Source organism: Quercus lobata, chromosome 11 (genome assembly GCF_001633185.2).
Source record: "Quercus lobata isolate SW786 chromosome 11, ValleyOak3.0 Primary Assembly, whole genome shotgun sequence".
NCBI lineage: Eukaryota > Viridiplantae > Streptophyta > Magnoliopsida > Fagales > Fagaceae > Quercus > Quercus lobata.
The window spans coordinates 46,063,639-46,084,495 of record NC_044914.1 but is presented as its reverse complement, the minus strand read 5'-3'; the positions used below and the strand labels follow the sequence as shown (position 1 = coordinate 46,084,495).

The window sequence follows — 20,857 nt, the reverse complement described above, 5'->3', positions numbered from 1 at the left end:
AGTATTCTCAAAAGAAAAAACAGTGAGTTAATCCCACATTGGAAAATGAATGTAAGTTAAAAAGGTTTAAAGTCTATGCTGTATATTCAAAAATTAAGTGCTTTTGGATATACACTACTGAAGTGCTAGTTTGAAAAGGGTTTTTCCCCTTGTATTATATTAAGGCGACTTTTGCCATTATAGGAACTTTATAGCTTAATGTTATGTGTAATCGGCCAATTTCAATTTATGTTATAATTGGTTTGATAAAGTTTCCATTTTGACACTACAAAATATGATTCAATGCAGTCTGCTTAAGCATATCGTGAACAAGATCAGTCTCTCTCAATGATAGTGAAACGAATAGCACCCACTAAACCCATCATAAACCTCCACCACCACCTTCATCTATTAACCACCAACTCTACCCACCCAACACAACCTTCCAACCCCATTACCACCATTTCACCACCCAACCCGGATCACCTACCCCGAGTCTGCACCATACTCTACCAGCAACAAGACTCCCCAGACCCAAGACTCCACTCCAAGCTCCACGCTTGCCAGTCACAATTCGACCAAGACAACCACCTCGCCCACGAGTTCTTCCTCCGAGTCTGCAACAAATTCCCTTACTCATGGCTACCTGTCTACCGCTTCTTTCAATACACAGAAGCCAACACAACTTCACATTTCATTCACACCTCTGTCTCCTTCAACAAGTTGCTCAACGTGATTGAAAAATCAAGAAACATCGAGCTTTTCTGGGAGCTTCTTCACTAGATGGGACGATGTCATCTGATCAATGATAAGACTTTTAGTATTGCACTTACCACCTTGGCAGCAGCAAGGGAGTTGAAAAAGTGCGGGGAGTTTTTCCACTCTATGAATGCATGCGGGTATGAGTACAGCTTGGAGAGTTTGAATAAGGTGATTGAGACTTTGTGTGGGAATGGTCTTGTTGAGGAGGCCAAGTTTGTTGTGTCCAAGTTGAGAAAATGGATAAAACCAAGTGGGGTAACTTACAAGTGTTTGATAAAAGGTTTTTGTGATGTTGGTGATTTGGTTGAGGCTTCAAAGGTTTGGAATTTGATGGTGGATGAAGGGTTTCAGCCAGATATTGATGCAGTTGAGAAAATGATGGAAACCCATTTTAAGATTAATACGTATGATGAGGCATTGAAGTTATTTTAGATGATGAGAACGATGAGGATAGACGATTTGGGCCTTTCAACTTATAGGCTTGTGATTGATTGGATGTGCAAAAGGGGTAAGACTGCGCAAGCATACATGATGTTTGAAGAAATGCATGAGAGAGGGATTCAGGTCGATAATCTAACATTGGCATCGCTTATTTATGGGCTTTTGGTGAGAGGGAGAGTTAGAGAGGCTTATAAAATTGTGGAAGGGATTGAGAAACCAGATATCAGTGTGTACCATGGGTTAATAAAAGGACTTTTGAAGTTAAGAAGGGCAAGTGAAGCAACACAAGTGTTTAGAGAGATGATAAAAAGAAGGTGTGAGCCTACAATGCATACCTATATAATGTTATTTCAAGGGCATTTAGGGAAGAGAGGTAGGAAGGGAACTGACACACTTGTGAATTTCGAAACTATTTTTGTTGATGGTTTGGTTAAGGCAGGAAAGTCTTTAGAAGCCACAAAGTATGTGGAAAGGAGTTTGAGGAAGGGCTTGAGGTGCCCAGATTTGATTACAATAAGTTTTTGCATTATTATTCAAATGAGGAGGGTGTTGTTATGTTTGAGGAGGTGGCAAAGAAATTGAGAGAAGTAGGGTCGGTTGATTTGGAAGATATATTTGAGAGGTATGGGTTGAGAATGGCTACGAGAGACAGAAGAAACATATCAGTGGAACCTTGAGAACCAATTTTAATGACTGAATTTGTAGATTATAATTTGCTCAAAGGATATTATATGACAAACAAGAAAGGAAGTTGATATATTGAAAACCAATTAATCAGGGTCCTGTCTCTCTCTCTCTCTGCTGCGATCCACAAAATTTTCTCCTTTTGACCAGACTGTTTTGAGGCTCACAGGATGTTTCTATTATGGATAAATGAAGTGTACGAGATGACTAGAGTGGTACAAGATTTGGTAATCCTAGTAGCTGAGCTAAAGCTTGCTTATATTCTATACATGCACGCATATTGATGATTTTTAAACTCTGTATCATTTACTTGGGAGCAACTTGCTATTGTCTTCCTAGGTGCTTAAGGTTGTGTTTTGTAATGTTCCTGTGATTGTAGAACTGATTGGTAGTGCAGTTGCAAACCAAAGCTTTCATATTGATGGGCAGGAATGGATTGGGAGGGAAAAGTAAAGTTTGTTCTGCAGTCAATTTTTACCCTACTCATGTTCGCTAGCAAAGAGTCGCCCAATCATGTTGGCTAGCAAATAGACGATAATGGAAGTGACATCCAATATAAAAATTCATATGCAAATGGAAGGTTAGGTCAGTTGCAAAATTTTACTTATTTATAATTTCCTATTTTATGTTTGTGGTTCTACAAGTAAGATTGTTCTTCAAGAGCTTTATGATGTTATCTATAGAATGGTTTGATTGTAATAGGTAGCCTTTGAGAAGATGCTCCTTCCTACCACATATGATCACTATTTAATAAAAACTTATGTCTTCATATTATCACAATGCAGATTTGGTAACTGTCAAATTATAGAGCTCACACATGCACGCACGCACACACACACTTATATTGATCAAGAGAGAGAGAGAGACGATCAAGTCATGCCGATGTAAATTGAGCAATTTTGCACCACTCAATTACTTTCTATAGTATATACAATTTTATGAACCCAAAGTTGGATCAACTACACCCTATGTATCCCACATGTGTGCTAAACTTCCAATTATTAAATCAATTTGTTGTTAATAGCTCTCCAATCCATAAAAATTACACTGCTTTATGTAAATAAACCTCAATTTTCAACATTCTGGATGTGATGACGTTTGATCTCTGTCTCTCTGATCAACCTGGTATTGTGACTAATGAGCATGACAGGCAGAAGGAGTTTTTTTTTTTTAATAAATGTTCCTGATTTTCTTTCTCTCTCATTTTTTTTTATGATTGATATGACCTAATTTCCCCAAGGAGCTACTGGTGTTGCAGTTGGAGAAGAAGCAATATCCAGCTGATGTCAGTGTCATATCAGCATTTTTTTTTTGTTGGTAATTATATGAAGCTTAATCCTGGTAAAGCATTGTAACTTGGGGCAGGTGAACCCTATGAATATATATATATATATATATATATATATATATGTCCGGTGAGTGCATCGAATGCTTGGCAACTTCAGATGATGTTGTCCAGGCTGGCCTTGTAACTATTGAAGTAAAAAATGTTGTACAGGCTGGCCTTACTCCCAAGCACAGTGTCCAAACTCTTCGTTCCATGCTCACATTCAAACAGGTAATGACTGGATGTTCTGTTTGCTTCATAGGGAATACATCTCTCCTTTCCTTTGGTAACCTTGCAGTCCACTTTGGGGAGTTAATCAAGCCATATCCACTAGTAATTTGAGATATGTACTGTTAACCTCCCAAGTAGGATCTTTTATGGGTTTATTCAAACCAAAAGTTTGGTTGTTGTGTAGTATGAAACTAATTAATGGCAATTAATGGTTTGACAGACCTGCCGGTGAATAAACATTCTCACATGCAGTTTCACACACACACACATATATATACTGGATTGGTAAACTGTCCTTTGGAGTGTGGAATTGGTGTTCTTGTATCTGAAGTGGACTTTGTGGAGGGAGTGAAACTGTTGGCACTTTTGGACATGTGGAAGTATCAGAGGTTCAGTTGAAGGTTTCCCTGATTAGACAATTTAATGAATGGTTTAATAGGTCTTAGTACTAGTAGTACCGTTACAGATTTCATTGATTCACTTTTGTTTGCATGTAATACTTGATGTATTTTTTAGGCTACCCCGTGTTCATTTCATGAGGTAGCTCTTTAGTAATAGAATTCTCAGTCATCAAACAAAATATTGGTCCCCATTTCAAAGAGTGAATAGATGTTGTGTTAATGATTGTGCCTCAAACGTGCAGCTTCACTGTTATGGGTGCAAGAAAAACATGAGGTTACTTTAATATTTTCTTACTAAATGATTTTGTGTTATTTTTATCAATTCTCTTGGTGATGTGAGTGACCACATCGGACCCAAATTACAAATATATGATGTTGCATTAATGCTTGTGCCTCTAACTCGCAGCTTCACTGTTCTAGGTGCAAGAAAAACAAGAGGTTGCTTTAATATTTTCTTACTGAATGATTTTGTGTATTTTATCGATTCTCTTGGTAATGTGAGTGACTACATCGGACCCAAACAAATATATGAATAAATATTGATGTGTCTCTGCTGCAGAGCTTTCCTGAAATCCTGCAAGGAACTCCTTTGAATTCATATGTAACAAGGTACCTGCTAGCTTTTGATTAATTTGAGGTCGATTGCTGTATTCTTCCCCCATGAAGCATCAATAGTTTTTCCAGCAGTTTCAGGCCCTTCCATTTTTCTCATTATGGCTGGGGAGGGAATTGTGCGTGTAGGATCATTTGAAGGAGATGTTCTTTTTGCACCTGCTAACACTGAGATTAGCGTTACAAGTGAATCAGAATTGCAGTTATATAGAGCTGGATTAAACTTTTTTATTTCAAGCCTCGTCGTGAAATTATAATGCAAGAGCACCTTTTTTTTTTTTTTCTTTAGGTCAAGTAAATAACTAATTTATTTGCGTGTCCAATGCTGTGCACTGTTTATAACGTGTATTATGAAGCATCAGCACTTGCATTTTCATGCTTGGGCAATGAGTATAGTAAAAAAGTGTGGGGGAAAATGTTATTGAAGTATATTTTGGTCACCCTTGCCACTTTCTCTCCTCCCCTATCTTTCTTTGTTCCGAACATGCTTTAGACTATTATCTTAGTACTACTAAATTCTCTTATGGTTAAGCTCACTTATGATAAGTTCATTCCATCTATGTGGCTTGATCTAGATATATCCTCAAAACTTTTTAATCATGAAAGCTATTTGGACATCTCTATATATCCTCCCTTTCCTTAATGGATTTCGTAAGTTCTTCTAGAGTCTTTAAGTCATGATTGAGATTTATTCTTCAAAGAGATGTTATGTTAGTCATCATGATTGGTAATAGAGAAAGGAGAATCCCTAGGTTTGGATGCAGGTGTATTTTCCTGAAAAGAAATTCAGAATCATCACTTGATACATCTTCTTCTTCAAAAACCAGAGCTTTTTGGCTTGAGTGTTCTTCAAATTTGAGGAACATTTCTCAAAGCTTTCAAAGAATTTTGGACTTGATTTTGAGAGAGTTATTTTATTTTTATTTTTATTAGAGAGAGCTTAAATGCTTAAAAGAATGATAATGAATGAAAAAAAAATGATAATGAATGAACCTAGAGATGCTGGTTAAAGTGGGAGACTGGATGAGTTCCACTATGATTTTTGTCCTTGTGAGGATATGAGTTGTCAATTTCGATTAGCAATAATAATAATAATTTCACTTGATCTTAGCCAAAAATAATAATAATAATTATTTCTTATTTTACATTGAGATTAATATTATTGTATCAATGTCAAGAATGTTTACCCAAAAAAAAAGTCATGTCTCCCTCACAAGAGTTGAAATGTGACGCCGGCGTGGTGCATTGGTAGGAGTTCCAAACTACGTCACATTTGTGGGTCCAAGAATTGCTTGATTCGAGTTGCACGCTTCACAAAAATACTGTGCCATGACGTGAATCATCCTAACGCACTCAGGGATGCCCCCACACCATGAGTTATGTGAGTTCAAGTGGGGTAGGTCAATGATAATCCATAAGGCCCTTTTTTTCATTAAAAAAAAAAGAAAAAAAAAAAAGTTTAAATGTGACAATTCTACCTAAAATTTTTATTTATCAATATGAATGTATGATGTCAACTACTCAACTTAGCCAAAAAAGAAGGAAAAAAAAAACTTTTATATTTTTGATTAAAAGTTAGAAAAAAGAAAAAAGAAAAAATTATTTTTTAACATTGGACAAACAATATATTCCTATAAAAGTGCACTGTGCACGTATAAATTTGGAGTTTTCTATTTGCGTTTAAACTTTTTTAACTAATAGCAATAGCATAGCAAAATGGGAGCAAAACACCAGCACATACTATACTATTACTAATACGTTAGGGACGAAGAAGACAGATTTTGTAGAGTAGTAGTTAATAATGGCGGAGGACAAAGAAGACAGAGAAGGAGGAGGATTCCATAATCAGAACCCTAACCCTAATCACAACAACAACATCAGCAAGAAAGGATCCAAAGGAAAGTCATGCAAGGGATGTCTCTACTACTCGTCTCTGCAAAGATCCAAATCCAAGAACCCCACTTGCGTTGGCATCCCCAGAACCCTCCACCAAGGTCAATCTCTCTATAATCCCTTTTTTTTATTCATTGATTCTTATGATGATGCTTGTGGGTCTGTTTGGTTGCCGAGAAAATCAAGGAAATTTGAAAGAAAATTCTGGGTTTTCTGTTTTGTGCTGTGTTTGCTTACTCAAGTCTGATTTTTTATGGGTTTTTTGCATTTTTTGATTAGAAGAGTGTATGTTGTTATTTTGATTCGATTGTTGTTGTTGTTGACTTTTTGTTTCTTGGGTATTTTTCCCGGAATCCAAGCAGTGAAATAGGGTTTGGTTGTGATGATTTTGATATCCTTAAGTGGTAGCTTAAGATGATTTCTGGTTTTGGATGCATTATATGTGGTGGGCTGATGTAAAGTTTTGTGTTTTTGTTTTTAAATAATGTAAAATACATACTGTTACTTGAGCATTAATGACACTAGTTTGGTTCCAATGTTGTAATTTACGTAGAATGGCTGGAAATGTTGAGGGAATAGAGTACTGGGAAAAAAATTAGTGTTCTATGCTAAAATCAAATGCTTTTGTGCCAGGGCTTTTCTTTATTTTGGGGGTGGGGGGCGCTTCTTTGATTGTTTTTCTTTAAGTTTTGACCTTCTGAACCATTGTGGAAGTATTTTACTTTTTTACATAGCAAATTGATGATTTGGTTGTGAAATTTGTAAGCTTCTTCAAATTTACCACCCATATAATGGAAAACTTCAATTCTTACTGAACGGCTAAAAGACCTGAATGATATGATATTATATGCGTCATCAATAGGCAAATTGAAGAATTATGAATTTCTTCTGAGGTGCTCATGAAAATCTTTTGTTTGATATAACATGTTTTCGAGGCTAGGACTTTTCACCAAAGAATGTTTACATTGTTCACAAATTCACTGTAACTTTGTGGATTTATATATAAGTTCCACGGTATTAGTTATTTGACTTTACTAGTTTTATTGATAATTTCGGTTCCAAACGGTGGACTTTATTGGTAGGAACTTTTACAAGAATGTACTGATATTTAAGGTGCATGATCAGTGCCCAGCTACATTGTGGGGGAAACTGAGTTGGAAGCTTCCAAAGAGGGCCGCAGTCTAACAGATTTCAAGTATGCTTGTGTTGGTTACTCGGTGTTCCTGAACAAGAAGGACTCTTCAAGCGATCAGCAGAACAAACAAGCAGAATTGCCATTTTGTGTTGGTCTTGAGGTGTTATATCTTTACCTTTTGCCCTTTGTTTTCCCAATGAATAATTCCATTTCACATTTTACTTTTAAGTTTGAAGACAATGGTGTATATATATTAGGATTATAACCTTGTAGCAAATTCTTTAGATCAATATATAGCTTTCTTCATTTCAGCCAAAATTCATGTAAAATGAGGGTATGTTATTGTTACTGAACGTTGTGAAGCGATTAGAATTACTTTGTCCAAGTGTGATAATGAACCCTTGTGGGTTGTTGCATAAGGTTTTTAATTTTAACTTCAGAGATAACTCTCGTTGAAGTGTACTTTATTTCAAATTTTTAAAGTTTTTTTAAGTTCAAAATGCACTTGTGATGATATTTATATGGTTTTTATTGCTTCATCAAATTATAATCTGACATAATTACCCCTTGTTTCAGGTATTGTTGGACAGAAGACCAGCAGACCATGCTCAGGCTCCTGCTCATGTTAATAAAGGTAAAAGTTGATGGTGTTCTTGCTTGTTGCAAAATTTTATGCAATCTCTGGTTGTGTACTAGACTCTTTTTTCTTTTTGATAAGTAATAAAAACATACTAAAAGGAAGAAGGGTTGTGTACTAGACTTGTCACTCTCTTAGACCATTTCCGATGGATTGTATGAAGTTGTTCTGTTGTTGAGAATTCATCTCTTGTGGAGTTTCATCAGAGTTCATAGATTTTGGTGTTGCATATGGAGAAATCCTTCATTTAACTTTTGGGTTATCCATGCTCATTTAACTTTTTTGAATTCCAAATTGCTGGAATGGAACCCATATTGCGCAGTCCATTGCATGGTTAATTTTTGTTAAATTTACTTGTGATGTTATTATATTTTATTCAATCACTAAAAGTTTAGATCAAAATCTCTTGAAGTTTTGGAAGAATTGTCAGTCGTATCTACAATATGATTTTCCTGAAATAATGTAGTTTTCATGACTGCTCATTGAATTTCTGACTCTTGTTTTTTAAGAGTAGAAGGCCTTTGAATATTACAATTACATACAAATGAGTACCTGCAGAATTGCAGGAATATATAGTTTAGGTGCCTCACTCAAGGAAATTGAAGAGCTGAAGATAAATATATAATATTGAGGTGTAGATGTGTTTGTAAAACTATTAAAATTTTATATTATTATTATTATTATTTGCATCTAAAGGCGAAATACTTTATTAAGATAATATGGCATCAAAAGTGTCTAGATGTTATCTCATTTTAAATTTTACAAAAACAAATTACCGAATAATTTTATATTCATGTGGATTCCAAATACCTCTAGATCTACCAATGGATCATCAATGTGTTCCATATGAAAATAAAAACATGCTGGGATGAGTAAATGCACTGCACGACTGTTAAGGAGGTACCTGCTTTACTGCTTCTATGTTTGGTCTTTTCATTCATGATTTCTACTTACATTTGATTCATTCTATATTCGCGAAATTATAAATATTGCAAAGTGATTTGAAACTCCAGATAACATGAAATATAGTGTTTACCTATCAAAAAAAAAAAAAAAAAAAAGAGATACAGTGTTTAATCAGTTTCCCCTGGAACTCGGGACTTTAAACTCCATTTTTGTTTCTTCATTTCCAGATGATGGTCGTGTTCTTCCCCAACCTCAACCTCGAACCTACAGACCTGCTCATTCCACAGGAGAGGAGTACCTGAACAGGCAAGACATAAATTTGATAAAAATATAGGAATCATAGATAAATTATCATATGCTTTCTGATATAGATCTTTTGTTGATGTTTACTCTCTCTCTCCCCGACGGAAATCACATAAAAAGGCCTACAGTTGATACCCTGTTTCTGATTAGGTCCTAAATTTTTCATTATGTCAATTAAAGTCCCAACTTTAAAAAATTATTTCAATTTAAAGCCTTTGTCCATCTCCATTATTCATTTCCATTATTTTTGAGTTTCAATTTTGAAGTTTTTGTCCATCTCGGTTATTCATTTCCATTATTTTGAGCGATAATAAAGCAGAGAAAAATGGTAAACCGTCCATTAAACTCTGCATAAATGAAATACAAAGCTTTACCAATAGTTTTTCCTTTTTCTCTGTTTTGTTACTGTCTAGAATAATTGAACTAGATAACTGAGATGAACATGCGTATCAAGTTGAAATGGTTTGATAAGTTTGAGACTTTAATTGACAAAATTTAAAACCTGGGACTTAGTCTGAAATAGGGCAAAGATTCTAAGCCCGTTAATATAAACCCCTCGGGCTTTTTGTTTGGTTCTTTTACTTTTTTACTTTGGTAAGTTGATTAAGTGTATTCACATATCACAAAACCTGAAGTTCACAAATTTGCAGGTTTAAAAGGAATGCAAGCCTAGTAGCATCTGGTGTGGCTAGGAACGTGAATAGAGTGAGCATCTATATAAAAGAGAGTTTGGATGACATTTTATACCCTTACCGAAGACGACCCAAGTAATACTGCTGATCACAGTTGCAATGTATATCTGAAAGGATTTCTATTGCTGGAATTGGGATTGTCCGATTTTGTTAATCCCGTCTCCTTGTTTCAATTAATTAATAACACTATTTTTGAGGAATGATGTTCTTTCACTGAATTATAACAAATAATATTGTGGTTTAATTCACTATAAATTGTGTTTTCTTTCTTGGCACTTGTGATTGAAGTTTGGCTAGATGGCGACTAAATGGCCCGTCCAAAGACAGGTACACCACTTCATTTTAGTCTTCAAATTAGGGAGACTAGCATATCTGAATGAGTGTGAGTTTCCAGAATGATATGAAAAGTGAAAAAAGATCGACTTTGTAATAATTTATTGTTGCTTGGTATGGTTGGGTAAATTGCTAGAGGCCTCTTGATCAGAGTCAGAGCTGTGTTATTACTTATTTGTATAATGTAATGCCAGGGAGATAAATTAACTCTTGACATGACTTGTGATTGAAATAATATTACTTTCAACTAAGCTTACCATTGATACTACTTTTGTTATACACCAATCACAATAAGTAATTTTAATAGTTTTGAAAAAAAGTTGTGCCCTTATTGATTGGTGAAAGGGTCCTTGCAGCTGGAACATCTCTAGAAAGTGCTCAAATTTTGAAAATTTTGTTGGAGTTAACTTAGAGTTGAAATTTCAACCTACACCCCGAGTTTCAAAAAACAATTTTGAGATCCAACTCATTTTATCAGCCCACAAAAATTGAAAAATCAACCCAATGCAATTATCAAAAAAGAAAGAAAAATCAAAGCCAACGTGTTGAGTTGGATCAGGTTCGTCAAATTGATGAGAATTGAATGCATGCCTTTAGTAACCAATACACTCTAGCCTGATCTCACTTGAATTGAACCTAAATCATTTTGTTTTTCTGTTTTTGTTTTTCTTTCTCTTTTTCTTTTTGCTTGTCCCTCAAATATCCAAATCATTTTGTTATTTAAATAATAAAAAATAAAAAAATTAAGGGTGTGTTTGCTTCATGTAAAATATTTTCCGAAAAATACTTATTTTCCAGAAATGCTATTTTCAGGAAAGGAAGATATTTTTAAGTGTTTAGTTGCATTTTAGAAAATGTTGTGAAAAATATTTTCTGGTGTTAGGTTGTGTTGTTGAAAATACCATAGAAAACAAATTTTCTACTTATTGCTCACATTTTCTCAGCTGCCAAATAAATATATAATTTCATTCCTCAATCCAGAAACACAAATAAAACCCAGAAAAAAAAATTCATAATCCGGTCGGGACTAGGTTTGACAAGAGGCGACTGGGTTCGACGATGCACCGTGATCGGTGTGAAGGCAAGATTGCGATCGAGGACGACGAATCTGGGTCGAGGACGATCGGTTTTGGGGTGCAACGAGAATAATTGGTTTTGGGTGGATCGGTGCTAGGGTGCGACGATCTCGTCGGTGATGCGATCAGTGCGAAGAACAAGCTCGGTCTTGGGTTTTCTGGATTCGTTGGAGTCAGTTTTTGGGTTCGTCGAAGTCGAGCTCTTCTGGGTTTTCTAGGTTCTTCCTCTCTCTCTCTCTCTCTCTCTCTCTCTCTCTCTCTCTCTCTCTCTACGTGCGGGCTCTTCTTCCTCTCTCCCTCTCACTCAGCTCTCTCTCTATTTTCCGGAAAATAGTATTTGAAGGTAAAATAAAAACAGAAATCAATTTACACCCCATCACAGGACAACTAAAATGCATTTTCCATGCGCAACTAAACACCTGTAAATACGGAAAAACATTTCCGAAAGTGATTTTCACCCAAAACAAACACAGCCTAAGTGGAAATGTCAACTTATAAGTTCAGCTTTTATATACAACTTAAAAAAAAAAAAAATCCTACCTTTTTCTTTTGCTATTTTTTCTCACTTTTTTCAAAATACAACTCATATAAATATACTTTAACACACTTTCAGTAAAATACAATACTAGAAATGTAGAATCCAAAAAGAGAGGAAACTTTGGCTATTTTGGCAAGCAACCATAACTATAATAGTAGTATTAAAATACATTTTTGCTTCTTCACCCACTACTTCAATTTTTATATCCAATTATATTATTAAAAAAGAAAAACTTTTAAATCCAATTGTTATAAGGCCTCGTTTTGGTAGGTGAGTTCAAACGTATGTTTTTAATTTTTTAACAATATTATATATATTTTCACAAACTTTCACCTATACGTATTTCTAAAAAAATTAAAAACTATTATTTATACACATGTACTAAACAGTCCCTAAATTATTAAAAAACATGCCGTGCCCATTTCAACCCACACCCACTAATTTGATCGCCACCTCTCTCTCTCTCTCTCTCTCAAATTCCAATCTGCCCGCCAATTTTTTTTTCTTCTAATAATTCCAATTTTTAAAAACTTTAATTCCAATTCTGTCCCAATTTGACTCTCTATACATACTCGTACACAGCCTTTCCTTCTTTCTCCACAAGCTTTCTCGAACTCGAAGAAAATCAAACATTCATGGCTCTCTCTAAGCGCGTGCTTCGATTAGTGGCCAACTCCAACTCCAGCTTCCGATACCTCAATACGTCGTCGTCTTCATCTTCCACTCCGTCTTCGTCTTCGTCTTCTTTACCTCCTAATGGTTTCCATTTCAGGCAGCTCTCTGAGGCCGTCAAACCTAATCTCAGGCGCGCATTTCTCGTCGATACTTTGGCTCTGGTATTTTATTTCTCCTTCAATTTTATTTGTGAGAATTTTCGATTTTCGATTTTCGATTTTGAGTGACTTATTTACGGTTTTGCCATTTAGGTGAGGGGCTTAGAAGCACAGGGCGTGCCGTCGAAACAAGCGGAGGCGATCACGGCTGCACTGACGGAAGTGTTGAACGACAGTTTGGAGAATGTCGCTCATTCCTTTGTCTCGAAAGCCGAAATGCAGAGGGTAATTGCTAATAATACATGTGTAATTCATTCGCGTTTTTTGTTTTGCGCGCCAAGTGTTTGATGTTTTGTTTGTTTAAGAAAGGAAAATATTAGATTGGATAGGATTGGATTTTTTGGTTTTGTGTATGGCATGGCGATGATTTCTGTGTGATTTTGTGTGCAGTCTGAGATGGTGCAAGATTCAAATCTTTCGAAGTTTAAGGCTGAAGTACAGAGCTCGCAGGTACTACTAATTGTTGATTCATTTGTTTTACTTCTTATAAGCTAATCGTATTTGTTTCGGTTGAATAGTTGTTAATGCAATTGTTTTCATTTATGGAGATTCTTAAACAATTTTTCAACATGTGTAACAGCAATTGTTTTATAAGCTGCTTGGGCTTTTTTTTCTGTGTTTCAAGTAGTAGGATGAGTTTATGATAACAGTAATTTTACAAATGCGAATCTAATGTCTGGACCTCTTCTGCTAGTGTCGATGAAAGAATCTATAGACAAGCGAGAAATATGGGCTTGTAGTTTGGTTAATGGATTTGAGTTTTGGAAGTACTAGTTGAGTTTGGTTGGTACAATGGAAAATTTTAGAAAGTTGCGGCAGTGATCATGTCAGAATTTCAGGGCAAACGGCTGAAATGGCAAACTGAATGATTATGATGAAAGAAAATATTTATGACCTTTTGGTTGATTGTATAAATTAAACGTATGAGATTAGGTTTGTTAATAAGTGGGCGTTAATTATTACATCTCTGAAACTCTGAGTTTTGGATGGTAACTGCTCTTTTTTATATTCGTAAGTCCTTATGCAATGATGGAGGAAGAAGTGTTTGTTAGAGATCTGTGGACTCATTAGATGGCACATGGATGTTGCCTTTAGACTTGGTGACAACTAAAGAACTGGGAGGTGGCTATTTTGGCAGATTCATCAGATTATGCTCGTTAGAATGCTCTTGTAGAGCAAGGGAGCTTATTAAGATTATTAGAGATTTAATATTGGACATTTCCATTGAATTTAGTTGGTCCTTTGTGGTTTCCTTCGATTTAATTTTTCAGCTGCACCAATCTCTTAGCTGTGTCATGTGCCTTTTCTTCTTTCAGTTACCATTAGTTGCATTATAGCATTAATTAATCATGGCCTATTGAACAATCTCGTATATAAATTTCTTCTTATTCCCCTTTTCGGTATACAAGAAGGGAAAGAATAGGTGATATGTCTTTTCTTATTAAATTCTTACAATCGTACTATTGCTTATGAGTGCACAGTGGTCCATATGTAATGTGACTTTGAACAGTTTAGTTGTTGCTTTGAGAGAGAGAGAGAGAGAGAGAGAGAGAGAGATTGCTTGTTTTGGTTGTTTTGTGCCACTTCTTACTACCAATAAAACAGGGTACTAGACTACTAATTGACTTCGTTTGCCACGGTAATCTTGTACAAGGATCAGAGTTCTTTTAGTTCTTCATTACTGTACATTTTTTTTTGAAACTTAGACTCAGATCTCAAATCGACTATGGCCTCCTACCTTTCTCCCTCTCTAAACCCCTCCTCCATGCCCAAGATAATCTTGATATCCAATCCCTTTCAGAGAGCTGAATTCAGTTTTGGGTACAAGTTACTACCAGACATGAGCGCAGGTCAAATTTTTAGTTTGATGTTTGGATTTCTTGTTGATTTTGGAAGATCTAGGTACATGTATACCTATTTAAATCCCCCCCACCCCCTTTCCTTTTTTCTTCAATACAAGCAAGTAAACAAACCAAAAGAATGTGAAGAAAGAAAAGGTTGTTAAAGATGAGCAAAAAACAAATTGAAAAGGCAAGGAATTTATTTCAATAGTTTAAAAAAATATGGTTGCACAGACTGAAATTATTATAAGAGGAACTTGAACCATTGCTCAATTGCTTGTAACTCTGTCATCAAAAGTCAAACATCAGCACATGATGCATATGTACTTATACATTCCCAGATCAGTAATGGCACAGGGGAGTTCCTTTTAATGGACCATAAGTAGTGACGGGACTTCTTAAAACTCTAAACTTTGTAGCAGCAAGAGTTCCTAAATTATGAAACTTCAATCCAATCTTGTTTATCAACAAAACTTATACAATATTTGTGGAAAGTTTGAGAGAAATGGAAAATAACCAAAGCTTATAATTTCTCATCTTTAATTCACATGGAATGGAGGAAGTGTGGAACAGAGAAGTTTGATGAGAGTAGTGGGATAAAGGAGATGAGATGTCATTTGTTTCTATTATTTAAGGTGGACTGCTTTAGAATTCTACTTGGCACAGCTTCTTCAAAAGTAAAAAAGAATTAGGGGGCATCTAACTTCTATCTTTGCAAATTAATTGACCTAAGGTTTTATATATTTATTTAAATGAAATATCTAAAATTTATGAGTTTGTTCGAGTTTCAGCCATTTTGATTGTTGCCATCCTCCATTCTGCAATCTTCAGTAATCAAACTTTCTTCTCCTTCTCTTCTCTTTTATTTACTTTCGTCTTTTTTTTTTTTTTTTTTTTTTTTTTTTTTTTGAGATAGTTAGATGGTGGGGAGGTGGGATGTGAAGTTTAAATCTTTTTAGTCATCTTCTGATATTGCAGTAAAGGAAAATGCTATTTATAGCTTATTATAAATGTTTTCCCTGTGTGTATACCTGTGCTGTTTAAAATATGTACTAATGATCTTGTATTTTTCAAGTTCTTTCTTGCTATGGAACCAGTATTAGTATATAGGCATTGATGTATTGATTATTTCTCAGACGTCCTTCTGATAAATTCTACAGGAACATCACTTTTCTATGTTACAACGTGAGACTGAAAAACTTAGGAGTGACATAGAGAAAATGCGCAGTGAATTGAGGTCTGTCTTACAAACTATAATGCTATTGGCTTCTGCCATTTGAATTAAATTTATTTTATTTTTTAGCTATGATACTTTCAGTGAAAGTTGTTGCTTGCTGAAACAGGTATGAAATTGACAAAGTTACTGCTGGACAGCGTTTAGATTTGAATCTTGAAAGAGGGTAAGGAAATTAAGTATAAATTTTTTCTTCTTCTTCTTTTCCATGATGCTACTGCTGGACAGCGATTTTGTCATTGTCCCCATTATATTTTATTTATTACATCTGAGTGCAGGCGCATACGTGATGAGCTTGCCAATCAGAATGCAGAAACCTCGAGTCTCACCAACAAACTTGACAAAGTGAGTATAGCGATTGCGTTGGAAAATTTATTCTTGAAGAACCTTGATTTATTAATTAATTTGTAATTCTTTGAATCTTGTCTACAGGAAATTCATTCATTAAAAGCCCAGTTAGAAGCTGCAAAGTACGATGTGATCAAATATTGCATAGGTACCCTCGTCTCAATATCTGCAGTTGGTCTTGCTGTGCTCCGCATCTTGTTGTAGGGATAATTGTTACTTTGGCAGTTAAAGACGACACTGATGAAAATCTTGAATTCATTCTTTTCATGGCAATTGTGTGTTGGGGAAATTCAGGTTGTATTTCTTGTAATTATTCCCCAAAACAAGGCTAATCCCAGGTGGTTGGAACAGTTTTCATAGTTCCCTGTGGGATAAAGCTAAACACCAATTATTCATACAACTCCTTTTCAGATGGTATTATGTTTTGCCATATTGGAGAGGTGAAGTAGATAAATAGTTGAAAAATGGATGTCTTTATGAGAATAAATGTTGATTGCGTTACCATTTGAGTCCCTAGTAGGGCTACTTGTTAGTGCCTGAATCCCTGTACCGATATTATTATTGATCCAGCAGCCCCAACATATTTATTTTCAAAATGCAATACTATGAAATTAAAGTTATCACTTATCTTGCATGAGATTTGTGGTTACATTGACATACAAATATAGTGCCTATTTTATACTTCTGTGTATGTGTATATATATATATATATATATATTTCAATGGTCCTCCAGTTCCTCTTGCTTTGGGGCTTGTTGTAATTGTTATATCAGATCATTGATACACTGTATTTATATGACAAGAAGGGTTTTTACTCACACCTATTTTGTTGCTAGTTGATGAAATCAGCCTGACTTTAGGCCAACCTAAGCATGAGCCAACGTCCCTTTAATCCTTCACTTTTATTGTCCTCCACTTCTCCTTATCCCTTCACCTTTAGCTAACCACGCAATCTGCTTTCCGCCAGAGATATATAAGTAAAAGATAGTAAATTTCTTTTTAAAATGATTGATGCTTTGCGTTTTTGTCTTATTGATACAAGTAAAAAATAATTTTTTTTTTTTTTGAAATGATTGATTTTTATAAAGAGGTCACAATAGTTTTGTGTACGTTCACAAAATTATTTATTTGATTTTTACAAAGGTATTTACAATGTGTAGCATAATTTTCTTTAGAATTTTGTGTGTATATATATATATATATGAAATAGGTTCAAATTACATCTGGTGTAACTCTAAAAAGTTACACCAAGAGTTACATCTTTTTTAAATAATTGGATTTAAATAAATCCAACGGTTAAAAAAATACCCTCATTATTATAAATATTTTTATTAGAATGTCATTAATTACCTCTTTTATTACATTCTAAACTTATCTCAAAACCCAACAAAATTTGACGTTTGACTCTCTCTCTCTCTCTACATTCTAAACCTACTATCTCTCTCTCTCTATCTCCTCCTCCATTGCTCCTCCACCATTGTTCCACCTCCACAGGTTGCCAGTAGAAAAAAAAAAAAAAAAAAAAAAAAAAAAAAAAAAAAAAAAACCAAGCCGAACACTGTTTCTATTTTTGTGAGTACTCTGGTTCTATTTTTCCTTTCTTTTCTATTGTGAGTGCTCTGTTTTTTCTTTTTTCTTATCTTTTCTGGTCTGACTCTCTCTAGAACTCTACGTTTCTTTTCTGGTTTGCCATAGAATAATGATGGTTTAAATTGAAGCTAGTGACTACTCAAATGCTAAGTGGCATATAGGAAATTTTTTGGTGATGGTAGCTATTAATATAAAGGCTACGGGCATGTTCTTTTTTGGTCTTACATTTTTCTTTGGTGATGGCTTTAAAAAAAAAAAAAAAAAAAAAAAAAAAAAACCGTTCTATGTGTATGATCAAATTCTGCTTAGAAGTTCTTATCTTTCTTTTCCTATACTAATGTTGTATTCCATATGGGTTTTCTAGTTACACTGTGACTTAAAATGGGTTTTCTTATCTTTCTTTTAGAGAAACTTACATTGTGGCTTACATCGTTGGTAGTTCCCTAGTTACATCCCCAAGAATTTTTCTTATAAATGGGATATCTAGATTTTATGCATTAGCTTGCCAATAATTAAGATCTATAGGCAAAGAAAGGAAAGAAGCAATCTAAATAAGTAGGGTTGGATCTTTTTTCCTCTCTTCATTGTGGTAAGATTCATAGGGTTGTGTGTTTGATATCTGAACAGTTGGTTAAAATGGTTTTGCACTAGTTTGTGAGTGTTCTGTTTCATTTGTAGGTAGCCTTTTGTCGATGCTGTTGTAACCAAGTGCAAGCACTATTTCTGTGAGCATTGCGCATTAAAGGTATACCTTTTATTTCTGTGAGCAAGCACTGCTTCAGTCAACTATTTGTGGATTTTTAGGATGGAATTTTTTTACATTCATTTATAGAAGAAAATCAGATCACACATTTAAAAAATTAACCATTGTGAATTTTAAAAAAGAAGTTGGCAATGGATTAAATTGCAAACTTGCAGTGAATGAAACATGGCAATGGAAGTAATTAGATCACACATTTACTGCACTGTTTAGGACAAGTAGTTTAGCTATAGTAAATGACAAGTAGATATGACAAGCAAACACAATAGATGACAAGTAGTTTAGCTATAGTTTAGCCTAACTATTTAATCAGTTAGGCTTTGACATTTTTCATGTTTTCATTAGTAGATCAGGTTAGTCAGTTAGACATTATGTTTGAATACTTTACCAAGTATCTTTTTATGATGCAAGATTTAGGAATTATACCACTTACAAGTAATTCTTATGGGACAAGCTAGAACTTATATGTATGGGTACACTGAATTATTTATGCACATGTTTCTAGAATTGTCATTCAATCTACCTATGAATTGGTATGATTTATTGTTCATTTTACCCACGATACTTTGAGAAATTATCATGGTAGGTGATGATGAATACTTTGTGACATTGGTATATTGAGATGAATGCCATTTGAGAAATTACTATTTAAGTACTCATGATGTTTTACATGGAGTTTAATGTTTATATTATTTTGGAGTGGTTGGAAGGTATCATGATTTTAAAGTATACATTTTGCAAAGATAGTACTGGAATACTTTTAGAATGATTAATTTTGAAGCACATTTACTATGAGAATTTTGAGAAAATGATTTTAACACCCTAAGGCTAGTTGTGATTAGTGGCATGGTACTGTAGGTAAGTCCTTGCAGTCTTTTATGCTACTAGCCGTGCTAAGTTATGTTTCCTTCTTACAGACGTTAAGTTACATGATTTCCAAACTATGTTGCATCTTTCTTTTGACATTTTTGGTTTCTGTGAAATCCTTCAGAATTATACTGCTATGAATCATTTAAACTTTTAATTTGAACTACTTTGATAGATTACATATAATCACAAAATTAAGTATTTAAAAAAAAAATTAACTAGCTCTTACAAAACAAACAAGTATGATATGCCATTTGCTCCTTTTACGGGGTTAAACCATCATTGTCTATCAATTTTATTTGGTTGTGCACTGTTGCAAGATGAGACAGAACAAACTTTTGTGGGGCTGTTTGAAACTTGGCATAAGTCATTCAAGCCATTCATAAGTTTCAAATAGCCACACAAAAGTTTGTTCTGTCTCATCTTGCAACAGTGCACAACCAAATAAAATTGATAGACAATGATGGTTTAACCCCATAAAAGGAGCAAATAGCATATCATACTTGTTTGTTTTGTAAGAGCTAGTTAATTTTTTTTTAAATACTTAATTTTGTGATTATATGTAATCTATCAAAGTAGTTCAAATTAAAAGTTTAAATGATTCATAGCAGTATAATTCTGAAGGATTTCACAGAAACCAAAAATGTCAAAAGAAAGATGCAACATAGTTTGGAAATCATGTAACTTAACGTCTGTAAGAAGGAAACATAACTTAGCACGGCTAGTAGCATAAAAGACTGCAAGGACTTACCTACAGTACCATGCCACTAATCACAACTAGCCTTAGGGTGTTAAAATCATTCTCTTAAAGTTCTCATAGTAAATGTGCTTCAAAATTAATCATTCTAAAAGTATTCCAGTACTATCTTTGCAAAATGTATACTTTAAAATCATGATACCTTCCAACCACTCCAAAATAATATAAACATTAAATTCCATGTAAAACATCGTGAGTACTTAAATAGTAATTTCTCAAATGGCATTCATCTCAATATACCAATGTCACAAAGTATTCATCATCACCTACCATGATAATTTCTCAAAGTATCATGGGTAAAATGAACAATAAATCATACCAATTCATAGGTAGATTGAACGACAATTCTAGAAACATGTGCATAAATAATTCAGTGTACCCATACATATAAGTTCTAGCTTGTCCCATAAGAATTACTTGTAAGTGGTATAATTCCTAAATCTTGCATCATAAAAAGATACTTGGTAAAGTATTCAAACATAATGTCTAACTGACTAACCTGATCTACTAATGAAAACATGAAAAATGTCAAAGCCTAACTGATTAAATAGTTAGGCTAAACTATAGCTAAACTACTTGTCCTAAATAGTGCAGTAAATGTGTGATTTGATTACTTCCATTGCCATGTTTCATTCATTGCAAGTTTGCAATTTAATCCATTGCTAGCTTCTTTTCAA

General features: G+C 34.4%; 2 protein-coding genes and 1 pseudogene across 2 annotated transcripts; all 3 read left to right on the top strand.

Annotated features, from left to right (window-relative positions):
• Nucleotides 1-283: 283 nt before the first annotated feature.
• Nucleotides 284-4,879, top strand: LOC115967717 (annotated as a pseudogene).
• Nucleotides 4,880-6,098: 1,219 nt separating this feature from the next.
• LOC115969306 lies at nt 6,099-10,278 on the top strand. The gene is made up of 5 exons (XM_031088930.1): nt 6,099-6,431; nt 7,456-7,625; nt 8,042-8,099; nt 9,236-9,314; nt 9,962-10,278. Exons 1-5 carry the CDS (start codon nt 6,239-6,241, stop codon nt 10,080-10,082), a joined length of 621 nt encoding a protein of 206 aa, XP_030944790.1. The 5' UTR covers nt 6,099-6,238; the 3' UTR covers nt 10,083-10,278.
• Nucleotides 10,279-12,416: 2,138 nt separating this feature from the next.
• LOC115967501 (protein FMP32, mitochondrial-like) lies at nt 12,417-16,826 on the top strand. Its single transcript, XM_031086608.1, has 7 exons — nt 12,417-12,786; nt 12,877-13,008; nt 13,174-13,233; nt 15,785-15,861; nt 15,968-16,024; nt 16,137-16,203; nt 16,291-16,826. The coding sequence occupies exons 1-7, from the start codon at nt 12,586-12,588 to the stop codon at nt 16,408-16,410; spliced, it is 714 nt and encodes a 237-aa protein (XP_030942468.1). The 5' UTR covers nt 12,417-12,585; the 3' UTR covers nt 16,411-16,826.
• Nucleotides 16,827-20,857: the final 4,031 nt, after the last annotated feature.

Bases quoted from the DNA above. Each gene is read 5' to 3' on its own strand.
- LOC115969306 (XM_031088930.1), top strand. From the start codon at position 6,239: ATGGCGGAGGACAAAGAAGACAGAGAAGGAGGAGGATTCCATAATCAG. The intron at 6,432-7,455 runs GTCAATCTCTCT...GTGCATGATCAG, and splicing joins CCCCAGAACCCTCCACCAAG to TGCCCAGCTACATTGTGGGG. The intron at 9,315-9,961 runs GCAAGACATAAA...ACAAATTTGCAG, and splicing joins GGAGAGGAGTACCTGAACAG to GTTTAAAAGGAATGCAAGCC.
- LOC115967501 (XM_031086608.1), top strand. From the start codon at position 12,586: ATGGCTCTCTCTAAGCGCGTGCTTCGATTAGTGGCCAACTCCAACTCC. The intron at 13,234-15,784 runs GTACTACTAATT...TAAATTCTACAG, and splicing joins CTGAAGTACAGAGCTCGCAG to GAACATCACTTTTCTATGTT. The intron at 16,204-16,290 runs GTGAGTATAGCG...TCTTGTCTACAG, and splicing joins TCACCAACAAACTTGACAAA to GAAATTCATTCATTAAAAGC.